This window comes from Phalacrocorax carbo, chromosome 2, assembly GCF_963921805.1.
Source record: "Phalacrocorax carbo chromosome 2, bPhaCar2.1, whole genome shotgun sequence".
Taxonomy (NCBI): Eukaryota; Metazoa; Chordata; class Aves; order Suliformes; family Phalacrocoracidae; genus Phalacrocorax; species Phalacrocorax carbo.
In genome coordinates this window covers 9,294,850-9,307,686 of record NC_087514.1, presented here as the reverse complement: position 1 = coordinate 9,307,686, position 12,837 = coordinate 9,294,850, and the positions used below count along the sequence as shown (strand labels likewise).

At 42.2% G+C, this 12,837-nt stretch overlaps 1 protein-coding gene across 1 annotated transcript in view; it reads left to right on the top strand.

Annotated features, from left to right (window-relative positions):
* Positions 1-12,837, top strand: part of TG (thyroglobulin) — a 165,513-nt gene that overhangs the window by 126,278 nt on the left and 26,398 nt on the right. Inside the window, exons 42-43 of the mRNA XM_064441731.1 lie at positions 8,164-8,328; positions 9,061-9,228. Of these exons, the coding sequence (XP_064297801.1) occupies positions 8,164-8,328; positions 9,061-9,228 (333 nt within the window). The remainder of the gene's footprint in view (positions 1-8,163; positions 8,329-9,060; positions 9,229-12,837) is intronic.

Below are 12,837 nucleotides of genomic sequence, written 5' to 3'. Positions count from 1 at the left end.
GATATAAACAGTCTCTTTAATCTCTCATTAACTGAAACTGAAGGCATCCTCAAACAGAAATAAGGTGCAGTCAGTGGAGTGGTTATCTTCAGGCACAAACTGCAAAGACTGTGGTATTCATTTCTCTGTGTCTTTGAGCCCAGATTAAATGCCTCATGCAAGATCAGTTTTTAGTCAAACACAAGCCATGTTTTAAGTGATAGAAGTGCTTGAGCTCAGCAGTCAGGAAATGGAAGAGCCTTGGCTATCCCGGAGGTTAAACCAGATGGTCTGACACATACTTCTTGCTGTGAACTGTATGCATCTGAGCCTGGAGAGTGCCTAGCTGCGTAGGGACACTGTCTTTAACAAATAAATATTGCTGTACCACTGGCTTTTTTGGGAAAGTATTAGAATAGAATTTTCAGGACATTTCATTGATGTGACTCTTTTCATTAGATAATTTTTGATCTTTTTGGGTGGTGTTACTGTTATTGCTGTTTGTATTGTCTATAACATGCTTCTGTGCAGACAGAAAGCCTGCTTCGTAATGAGTCTGCACTCCTGAATCCATCAAAGAAACTGCATTAAAATGAAGAGAGTGCGTGTGTTGAAGAGATGAACATGGGTCAAGCAGGGTTTTCAGTTTCAAGTCAGGTTGGAAAAACAAGAGGTCATGATGTGAGGAGAGGAAGAAGGTTTGGGGTTTACAGAGTGTTGGTGATAAAAACTAGTTGCAGTCAAGTTTCTAATCACTAGATCTGTTGTGAATCAGTTTTGAAAAACTTCGCAGAAATGAGTTTACAGAGTAAGTGAGGAATTAAAAGACATTCAGCACTGCAGTTTATATGGTGATTGTCATTTCCAGGTGTATAACTTACAGCAATATTCCATATATTCTTAATTATTATCTCATCACAATAGTAGCAAAGGGTGCTATTTAACTAAAAGCTCCTGAACTGTGAGATATCTGAAGCAGACACCTAGCGTTTGGCTAGACAAGATTAGTTAGATATACCCAACAAGTGGAGGGAGAACTGGGATGGACAGGATAGCACCAGTGCAGATCTGTGAGCTATGGTAGAATCATAGAATCATAAAATCATTTAGGTTGGAAAAGACCTTTAAGATCATCATATCCAACCTTTAATGTAGCACTGCCCAGTCCACCACTAACCCATGTCCCTAAGTGCCACATCTATAGATCTTTTCAATACCTCCAGGGATAGTGACTCAACCACTTCCTTGGGCAGCCTGTTCCAATGCTTGATAACCCTTTTGGTGAAGAAATTTTTCCTAATATCCAATCTAAACCTTCCCTGGTGCAACTTCAGGCCATTTCCTCTCGTCCTATCACTTGTTACCTGGGAGAAGAGACCAACCCCTACCTCACTACAGCCTCCTTTCAGGTAGTTGTAGAGAGCGATGAGGTCTCCCCTCAGCCTCCTCTTCTCCAGGCTAAACAACTCCAGTTCCTCAACCTCTCCTCAGAAGACTTGTTCTCCAGACCCTTCACCAGCTTCGTTGCCCTTCTCTGGACACGCCCCAGCAACTCAATGTCCTTCTTGTACTGAAGGGCCCAAAACTGAACACAGTATTCGAGGTGCGGCCTCACCAGTGCTGAACACGGTCACTGCCCTGCTCCTGCTGGTGACAGTGTTGCTGATACCAGCCAGGATGCTGTTAGCCTTCTTGGCCACCTGGGCACACTGCTGGCTCATGTTCAGCTGCCTGTCAACCAACACCCCCAGGTCTTTCTCTGCTGGGCAGCTCTCCAGCCACTCTTCCCCAAGCCTGTAGCGTTGCATGGGGTTGTTGTGACCCAAGTGCAGGACCCAGCACTTGGCCTTGTTAAACCTCATACAATTGGCCTTGGCCTATTGATCCAGCCTGTCCAGGTCCCTCTGCAGACCCTTCCTACCCTCAAGCAGATCAACACTCCCACCCAACTTGGTGTTGCCTGCAAACTTCCTGAGGGTGCACTTGATCCCCTCATCCAGATCATCGATAAAGATATTAAACAAGACTGGCCCCAACACTGGGGAACAAAGGGGAACACCCTTTGTGACTGGCTGGCAGCTGGACTAAATTCTATTCACCACAACTCTCTGGGCTCAGCCTTCCAGCCAGTTTTCAACCCAGTGAAAGGTACACCTGTCTAAGCCATGAGCAACCAGTTTCTCAAGGAGAATGCTGCAGGAAATGGTGTCAAAGGCTTTACTAAAGTCTATGTAGGCAACATCCACAACCTTTCCTTCATCTAGGCAGGTCACCTGGTCACAGAAGGAGATCGGGTGAGTCAAGCAGGACCTGCCTTTCATGAACACATGCTGATTGGGCTTGATCTCCTGGTTGTCCTCTATGTGCTGCGTGATGGCACTCAGGTGATCTGCTCATAACCTTCCCTGGCACCATTGTCAGACTGACTGGCCTGTAGTTCCCTTGATCCTCCTTCCGGCCCTTCTTGTAGGTGGGCTGATATCACATTTGCTAACTTTCAGTCAGCTGGGACCTCCCCAGTTAGCCAGGACTGCTGACAAATGATGGAAAGTGGATTGGTGAGCACTTCTGCCACCTCCCTTAGTCTCCTTGGACGGATCCCATCTGGCCTAATAAAGTTGTGTTTGTCTAAGTGGTGTAGCAGGTCACTAACAATTTCTCCTTGGATTACAGAGGCTCCCTGTCCCTGCCTTCCAGCTCAGCAGGCTGGGTACCTGGAGAAAAACTGATCTTGCTATTAAAGACTGAAGAAAAGAAGGCATCAAGTACTTCAGCCGTTTCCTCATCCTTTGTCACCCTTTTCCCCCCATCCATTAAAGGATGGAGATTCTCCTTAGCCCTTCTTTTGTTGTGAATATATTTATAGAAACATTTTTTATTTTCTTTTATGTCAGTAGCCAGATTAAGTTCTAGATGGACTTTGGCCCTTCTAATTCTCTCCCTGCATAACCTCACAACATCCTTGTAGTCCTCCTGAGTTGCCGGTCCCTTCTTCCAAAGGTCATAAACTCTCCTTTTTTTCATGAGCCAAAGCTCTCTGTTCAGCCAGGCTGGTCATCTTCCACACCAGCTCATCTTTTGGCACATGCGGATGGCCTGCTCCTGCACGTTTAAGACTTCCTTCTTGAAGAATGCCCAGCTTTCCTGGACCCCTTTGCCCTTCAGGCCTGCCTCCCAGGGGACTCTGTCAACCAGGCCTCAAAACAGGCCAATGTCTTCCCTCCAGAATTCCAAGGTAGCAGTTCTGCTGATCCCCCTCCTTACTTCTCCAAGAATTGAAAAATCTATCATTTTGTGATCACTGTGCCTGAAACAGCCTCCAACCATCACATCACCCACAAGTCCTTCTCTGTTTGCAAGCAACATAGTTGGCTCACTCTCCAGCTGCATCAGATAGTTATCTTCCACACACTCCAGGTACCTCCTAGACAGTTTCCCCCCTGCTGTATTGTATTTCCAGCAGACATCTGGTAAGTTGAAGTCCCCCATGAGAACAAGGGCTAGTGATTGCAAGACTTCTCCCAGCTGCTTATAGAGTAATTCATCTGCCTCTTCATCCTGGCTGGGTGGTCTATAATAGACTCTGACCATGACATCTGCCTTGATGGCCTTCCCTGTGATTCTTACCCGTAAACATTCAACCCTATCATCACCATCATTAAGCTCTAGACAATCAAACCACTCCCTAACATACAGGGCTACCCCACCACCTCTCCTTCCTTGCCTATCCCTTCTGAAGAGTTTATAGCTATCCATTGCAGCACTACTGTTGGCAGCTATATCATAGTTTTTCTGCTGCACAGTGGCTTGCAGCTCTCCTGTTTGGTGCCCATGCTGTGTTCATTGGTGTAGATGCACTTCAGTTGGGCTATTGATCCTGGCACCTTTTTTAGGGGAAAACCCCTAATTCCTACGTGACCATTGCCAGGCACTTCTAACACATCCATAACCTTGCGTCTTTGCTGCTGCATGGCTCTCCATACCCTACCTCCACTGAGACAGCAAACTGAAGGACCTCACTAGCACATTGTCCTTCAAACTTCGGAATGCCACCCCCAGGCTTACATCTAAGAAGCCTGGTTTTACCCCTTTATGATGTCCCAAGAGAGAAGTTTACAAGAAGTACCAGCCACAACTCAGCCAATCACAGCCTAACATCAAAGCAAGAATTCATCTTCATGTAATACTTATTTGCATTCATCAGCTCCTCACCACTGTGAGCTGCAACATGTCCTAGCATCTGAAATTCTATTGTCTAGCTCAACCTCTAATTTTGCAGAGAGAAATAAAAAAAAAATGCTTGTGAAGCTGCTGGTCCCTAAACTAAACAGTGTTGAAAGCTTTGCTTTCTGTTCTCAATGCCATCACTTGTTACAGTACGTACTGTTACCCAACATTGTAATATTTCCACCATTACTATGAATTTAGGAGGACAGTGTAATATTGCCGTTGTGGATTGTGCAACACAGCTGCAACCATTTCTCACTAGTTCAGTACTGAATGGTTTCATCTGGGTCATTGTCAAAAATGTCACTGGAACTTCCTCTGATGAAAGCAGGTCAATCCGTAAGGACAGCTGAAACAAGAACTCTGTGTGGCTTCAGTTCCCTGTCAAGCCCTTCTAAATGATGCTGAGATAGGAAATACCCTCTGATGGCAAGATGGCTAACATTCACAATTTTATTGTATATCTCATATTCTTTAGAGGTTTGCTTTCAAAAAACCTACTCTGTAGGATTATCTGACAATCTCAGCGGTTAGTTTTAAAAAGTTAACTTTTTAGCTCTTTTGTTTATAGGTACAGAAGAATTCCTGGAGAATTAAAAAAACAGAGGACTAACAAAAGGAACACAATGTTTGTTATTTTAGAGCTGATCTCATGATTTTTGGTTTTCTGATTCATGATTCTGTCATGTTGATGGTAATATGAGTGTCATGTAATGGAAACAGTCCGTCCCTCCGCTATTTCTGCTTCTGCCTAAGTAGTCCTATTTTTTAAAGCACAAAACTCCTTCATTACTGGTTGCTGGGGCTAATCACAGAAATAGTTTAGAGTTTTAAAGGGAAAGAGGGAAATGCTGAGAGTAACTATATTATCCTCTGTGTCCTAAGCCTGCCTCTAATGTGGCTACAGCGTTTAGGGGAGATTTCTTTTTAATGTGAAAACTGTAGGCTCAGAAAGGAAGAAATTTATTTCTGGGCAGTCTCCAGCTTCTACTCGCACTGTTTTGTTTCTGAGTTTTTGGTGAGGATGAGAAACAATGAGCCTGAATTGTGATGTGAATTTGAAAAAGAGAGAACTATTACAGTTTTTCTTGCCTAACTTCTGCAGTAAGAGGAGCCTTGTTTGCAGAGCCTGGAACATAATTCAGATGCACCAGGGGAGGGAACATGACGATATTGCTTCCAAATACTGCTTGAATGGTGTCCCAGGTTCCTCTATTACCCACTTCCAGTCCCAATAAAAATGAAACATGAATAACAGTGGTGGATACCACAACTCTTTCAAACCCCAAACCCAAGGCATGCTTCTGAATGTGGATGTTATAAAAAAACAGCAGACTGAGGAAGTGGCCATCCCACGGAAAATAGGAGGAAAAAACCAGAAGAACAGCACGTTTACCTGTTCTAACCATTCATGCAAAGAAGAGAAAATATCCACAGCTAGAGTAAGGCTCCAAACAAGAACCCTCCTCACCTCACAAATGTATTTGCATAAGTTTTGGGCTTTTCTTTTACTCATCGAGCTTGGACCATATCTAATGCTAACTCACACACATCCAGTGCTGTGACATGAAGGTTTTACAGTCCAGGATTTCAGCTTTCCCTCTGCAGAGAGGACTTGTGGGACATTTCTATCCAGAAGCTTTTGCGGTCGCCATTTGATTCAGTACTTGACCCAAGGGCCGTCTTTCAGTTTGCAGATGTCTGAGAGACAGGGGAACATTGCACAGCTTTTAAAATCCCTGGGAGAGGATGTGTTCAAAATCAAGCACACACCAGGATGTTTTGCTTGGTCCCAGTGAATTTTTGGATTCTGTGTGTCATCTGGTCTCAGTACTCTCTTTCCCTACCAAACTTAATGTTTTAATAAGTCAGCTTCAGCATTTCCACAGAAACTGCTACTTTCAAAATTTGTGAAACTTTCAGAATTTAGGAAACTGAAGCCCTTTAATTTTTTTGTGGTTTGGTTTGGTTTTGTTTTAAGTGAGTGCCATTTAGAGGTACTGGATACTTGATAAAACATGCCGAGCACATTCAGAACTGATGTTGAAGAATATGTTTGCCAGATTAGTGGATAAATATTGTGCAATCCTAGATCTAATTTCTCTGCCTTAACAAGGAGGCACATAACTCCTTGCTCCAAATGAAAAGTAAGGAAGCTACTCCTCTGAGGGAAGCTAGTATGCCGTGTTGTCCCTTTTCTAATCTCACTCATCCTAGTTGTGGTGAACGTGCTCTTCTGAGGGCCAGGCAAAAAAGCAACACTCTCATTCTGCATCGTGGGGACACACCAACACACAGAGATACTCTCATCAAGGATATTTTTCTTCCCCTCTCATGACCGACTGAGTCAGAGCACCTAATCTGTATCTGGCAAATACTGTGCCTTACAAACACAAAATAGACTACCGCAAATCCCATGTGAGGACAAAACCCATTGCTCACTCGAGTTCTCATCTGAATCGAGGGTGGAAGTGAGGAATAAGACCAAGCGGTGTTTATTTTGTCTTTATTTCTTTGCCCTCTTAAAACCAGAAGTGGCTTGTCTAGTGCCCCAGGATTGTCTTGACAATCTTAGCTTTTTCCTTTGCTTATCTGCAACCGTCTGCATCTCGGTCATTAAGCTAACAACAGTGCTTGTTTTTCAGATCCCTTAAAAAGGAAGAGAAACTTTTCAGGAAGTTGATAGCACTGGAAGTTCTCATACAGTGAATTAAAAAGACTGTCTCTACATCCAAACAATAACCTCTTTCTCATTATTTTTGGAAACCAATTTCTCCAGTTGTGAGCAATGGTATCCTATTAGTATCAATGGGTCTGCTTGTTTGAAGTATAAAATACTGTCCTGGGTGCTGGCCAGGGCTGCAGTGAGTTCTTCAGGCTCAAAGGTTTGAAACAATTTCAAATTTGCTGTTTGTTTTCTGTTTCTTTTTAACTTGCTTCTGGTTTTATGCTTTTCAGACTTGTAGTTATTCTTTGAGCATATTCAGTAAGAAGTAAGTTAATCAGTTTAATACATCGGGGTCTTTCATATCATGCATCTAGAGTTTGGTTTTTTTAGAAGACAGAAGCTAATTTTAGCAGTTATTAGAGTAAACTGATGTAAATATTTGGAAATTAGTCATTTGAACCATGTCAGAGCTATTCCATCCTTTCTATTCTAGGTCAGATCTTATCAGATATATGCTAATTTATCTGCATTTTCAATAAGTAGTTTCATGGCTACTCAACAATGTTGTACCAACTTTTCTTGGTGAGGAGCTTTTCTGTGCTGGCACAGCTGTAAGAAACAAAGAGTCTGGATAGAGATTGGACTGTAGCCTGTGCTCTCATTTTGATGTGCTCTGGCTCTGGTTGATCTTCTGCAGCTCGGTTTAGCCTTTTGTTCCTACTATCTCTCCTCAAAACTCTTCTAAACTCCCACTGCTCCTTGGGTCAGCTATCTTAGAGTTTCTAGCCTAAATTTATTTACACTCAATATAAATAGCTAATGCCCATTTGGCCTTGTACCAGCATTGTCCTAAGGTATAAATAGCTCTTCTTCATAGATCAATTTATAAAGTTCATGCCTGCTCTCAGTCCTTTTCTTTCTTTCTTTGGTCTCCTCTTGTAAGATGACCTCTCCATTCCCTGAGATGCCTCACAGCACCTTCTCTGTATCTGCTCCTGTCTGAATGTTTCTCCTTCCAGCAAAGTTTTCAGAAAGATCTGTGACTTGGTTATAGACATAACATAAACACTTTTCAGAGGTCTCCCAAAGTAACCGTGGCAGAGTTGGAAACAGCCAAACCTATCCTTCTCCCCTTTGCTTTGATTGTTCAAACTTGCTTCTTATGATGTAAATACCAGTGTTTTATGTTCTGCAACTGGGCAGATTTTGCTTCTCATCTTTTTTTACCTGCACCAGGGGACCAGGTGTTTTAAGAGCATGTGTTGGCTGATATTCTCTTTCCTTTCCAGGGAGGTTCAGCTTTTTCTCCAGCATCCATTATTACTAAGACAAGAGCACAGACCCAAGCAGCAGTCCTGGCTGAAGATGTGGGATGCCTTTCAGCCACCAGTGCAGAAATCGTAGCCTGCCTCCGCCAGTTGCCTGCTCGTGTCCTCAACGATGCACAGACTAAGGTACACCATAGCAAAATATATGCCGTTGGAAAGGAATCAGAAAGTTTCCATTGATGCGAATGTGTGACAAAACTTAAAAAATAAATTGGGCTGAATCCTTGTGAAAGAGGAACTGGACTAGCTTTAGTGGAGTGGTGCTGATGTCCATGACACCCACCTCTGACCTATGAATACTCACAGCTTGATTCTCCTTTAGACTAAATTCCTTTTACGCTACTTTGACTACGTATTCCAAAATTAAATATAGTTTTTACCTTCTTTCAGTCCTGTCTCATCTGGGTGTTAGTCTAGAGGAGAATCAAGTGTCTGTAGCTTCGCTAACGCATTTGTACAGAGTAGGAAGTGGGGGGATATCAGTGCTCTGTCTCTTAAATAGCAGGCTTGTGAAAGCTGTAGTATGAATTATTCTAGAGATGGATCCTTTACCCGTGGATTAAAACACCCACTGGCAATACAATTCCCAATTAGCACCAGCATCGACCCAATCCCTAATTTAACACAATATTTTTATTACTATAACACCGTCAATTTTCTTGGCCCATTCAACTCGTTTCACCCACTGAGGCTGTTGGCAAAGGCATTGCTTCCTGCCAATGGTGTGTTTGTACTTACATTAACTGATCACTTGTTCACTTGAAGGCTATGAGCTCAGTTTTCTGAAACATAAGGAAAATGGAAATGACCAGGGTAAGCTAATTTAACTGCACTATTATTACTTTTTTGCTAATCTAGCTCCTAGCTGTAAGTGGACCATTCCAGTACTGGGGTCCAGTGATGGATGGAATTTACCTTCGGGAATCTTTAGCTAAAGCCCTGCAGCGCCCTCAACTTCAGAAAGTAGATCTGCTCATTGGAAGTGCTCAGCAGGACGGGTTGATCAGCAGAGCTAAAGCAATTAAGGTAGGAAGAGACTCACTGTTAAGGAACTGATGGTATTATTATTACTATAGTGATGATGGTAATCTTATGCGGCCAGGACAGACCCTTTTTGATTTCTACAGTTTGTGAGTTATACTCCATACAAATATGCAAAGGCATTGCCCATGTCCAGCCAGTCCTGCTTAGGCTGATTAATGGCACTATTATATTTGTTGATTAACACTTTTGGGGGAGATATGAAAAGGTAAAAGAGCAACAATTATTTAGCATGCACTAATTTGCAGCAGTATGTCTTACCGTCTCTGAAATCCTATTTGTATTGCAATCTCCGTTGTATATCACAAAGAAGAAAACAAGCTCAAGTTGGTTATGAGGTACTTCACTGTGCAGCAGGACTAAGTCAGTCTTTTCCATGCCAACATTTTTTTTTAAAGCAGCGTTTTTTCTCTGTTGCCTTTAAGAAGCATATTTGCTTGTAAAGATGATTCTGAACATGGACCAGCTATGACTAAGAATAGCAACTGGCCTGATGGGCGGGCTAGGGTTTCTGGGCATAAAATGGTGAAGTGAAAAAAATTGCATCCATGCTGTACTTTGGACATAAAAATCCACAAAAGTGTGAAGGTCTACTCAGAGGGATTTTGCATCTTCTTGTAAACCCTCTGGCACTCTCTGCTCTTGAGACAGCGTATCAACCTCCTCTAGTTCATTTGTCCTTCTCTACGACGGGAACAATAGCATGTTCCTGTTTAACACTGTCAAATTAAATTAAATGTTCCAGTGTGCTCAGATGTATGCTAATAAATCGACAGGAGAATGTAACACAGCAGGGATTATTTTGAGGGTTATCTAAGTGAATTGCAGGTCTGTTGCTATCTTTCTGTGACTGTGGATGTCATCTCGTAGAAGGCAGTGAAAGGTTAAGTCCAGCTTCTCTTTGCTGGCAGCCAATAACACATAGAACCATTTACTTCAGAATTAATGGCAAAATTCACCCTTTGAAGGAATGCTTTTTGACCCGCCTGAATAAAGTCCATATTGCTTGTTTTGTCTCCATCAGAAGCTTCCTGCTCTTATTTCATGTCTCTTTCTCTTTTGGAATCAACTAAAAGAGGAAGTCAGGCATAGGAAATGGACTGTGATGCTGGAGACATGCAGATAATGATCCAGACCCTGTGAGAGGGGAATAAACCTCAGTAACCTCTTTACGAGTCATGTGAGGAAGACTAGGAAGTGAAATTCTTTCCTTTACCACTATTCTCCCATGTGACAGTTGTCTGTAAAACTGAAATGAAATTCATGATATATTAGAAATTGTGCAACAAATCATGGTGTTAATGAAAACCACAAATGCTAAAAGCCAGCACTGTCAGGTTGAAATAAATGGAAAAACACTTGTAACTGAGAGCTCAGCAGTAAAATGTTGCCTTTCCAAAAAGAAAATCTGCAATAGCTTCTTTAAAGGCTTGCAGAAAATAAGATTGGATGGGGTCTCAAAAAGTTAGTGCAACTCAACCCTAAGAAATGGTCATATCTACCTCAACCTGAGAGACCTGTTTTAAAAACTCCTACTGTTGGAGGTCATCTGATCTCCTTTGGCAAGGGTTTAACTATGCCTACTTAGAAGGAAGTTAACTTCTTTACTAATTATTATAATAGTACCTACCTTCCTTGGTGCTACTGCTGGAAGTCAGATTCCATCTCATTTTCAGAAAATATATGATGTTTATAGTAGGTAGTTATTTTTTGTTTTCTCCCTTTTTACTTCCTTAAGCTATTTTCATGTTCTCAGTAAGAACTGATGATTTTTTAATGCACGTTTTCCTCTTTTTCCATTTTCCTGTGTCTTCAGCTTTTTAGGGCTTGAGGGAATATGACTGTTTTGACCAGTCTGTATTCCTGTCTTCAGATTGTTTTCTTAAAGACTTGCTGCAAGGTTAAAGTTTCCTGATTTCTTCCTTATCCATGCAGTTAGCGTATTAATTGCTGGGAAACTGTAACGTTTCCTCTGTCACTGAGCTTTTTAAGAACACGAATTTTCCAAGTCCTCAAGAACATTTGAACAGGTATGTTCATTGCCATGTCAAGAACATGACTATGCGTGGTTACAGTCAAAGTCAGATGATAAAATCCTGAGTAGGCCACAGACATATTTAGCTACAGTGGCAGAAACTGGTGCAGGTGGATGTTGTTACCGAGAAGTCTGTGTCCCATTTCCTCTTCATAATGTCATAAGGGATTTTTGATCTATGCTAGCTGTTCCCTCCCCACAAAAGACCTAGAAATATTTGAGACAACCCACACTGTAGCCCACTCATCTATTTTATTCATTTTAAGGGTTTCCTTAAGGTAGATCTGACTTGCACCTTTCTGGGAAAACACAAAGCTGGTTTTACAGACATACTTAGGAAGGTGGGAGTGCTTAGCTGGTGGACAGAGCACTGAACTCAACTTGAGGAACCAAGGCATAGTTCCTAATTTGCTTCTGACTACAACCAAGTTATTTAATCTGTTCTACAAAGAAGGAACCAAACCTCTCTGGGGTGAAAAATCTATCTGTGGATGTGCTCCAACTCTGCAGAGAGAAGAACCATGCATGTATTTGGGTAAATAAATGGCACTGATAAAAGGCCATGTGGCAAATGTAAGGAATTGGTGAAGCCCTTCTTTTCTATCTTCTTTAGGATGACTAATTTCAGTGTAGTCAGATGCAAAAAGTGGAGGATAGAAAAATTTAACCCCCGCTGACCTGTTCTACCAGATCCTGGGAATACCTGTGCTGGAAAATTCAGCCAAGGACTTGCTCTATTAATCCCGATCTTGCTCTGTTAATACTGATCTTGTAAAAGGTGAGGAGACACTTTTAGCCATTTGGATTCAAGCAAGCTTGAGATGTGATACAAATCTTATCCCCTTGGACAGGAGTTGCATGCAACTTTTATAAACCCTTAGCAGTCGAATCTTAGGAGTGAGAGTAAAAATTCTAGACTGCAACCAGGCCTGAAGGTGGTAAATCCAGCTGGCACCATGTTGTTCTGTGGGGGCTTACTGGTATTTGGTTGTGTTGGGTGTCTCTACTCCCACTGCAACACTGTGCTTATGCCTGTTAAGACCTTTACTGTTAAAAATGAAACAGAAAGACAGAAGGCACCACTCATGCTAGAAAAACTTTTATGTTTGATTTGTTCACAGTTAAAGGCTGAGGTCTCTCAGCGACGCTTGCAGCAGAGAGTACACTGAACATTCGTGCTCAGTGTCTTGCCCATGGAGATGACCATTTTATGGCATTCACCTGAATGCTTATTCATGTGAACTGAGACAGATTTACCACTTCCTGGAGCACTTTGTACTATCCCCAGTGCAGCCATCAGATGGCTGAAAACTAAGTGTGAAACAAAGCAGAGTTTAAGGGAATGGCAAGTGGTGCCATAATGCATTATTATGTGTCATATGGAGCGGTTAAGCCTGAACCGTTAACTGCAATTCCCATGGCAGACCTTCAGAGATACTTGCTTTGAGCAATCATAGATTAGGGCAGCTGAGCAGATACCTCTAAAAATGTTGATTTCCATTCCCAACTGGGCAAAATTTTATCCCTGTGCTATATGTGATGCTCAGGTGGAAGGAGCT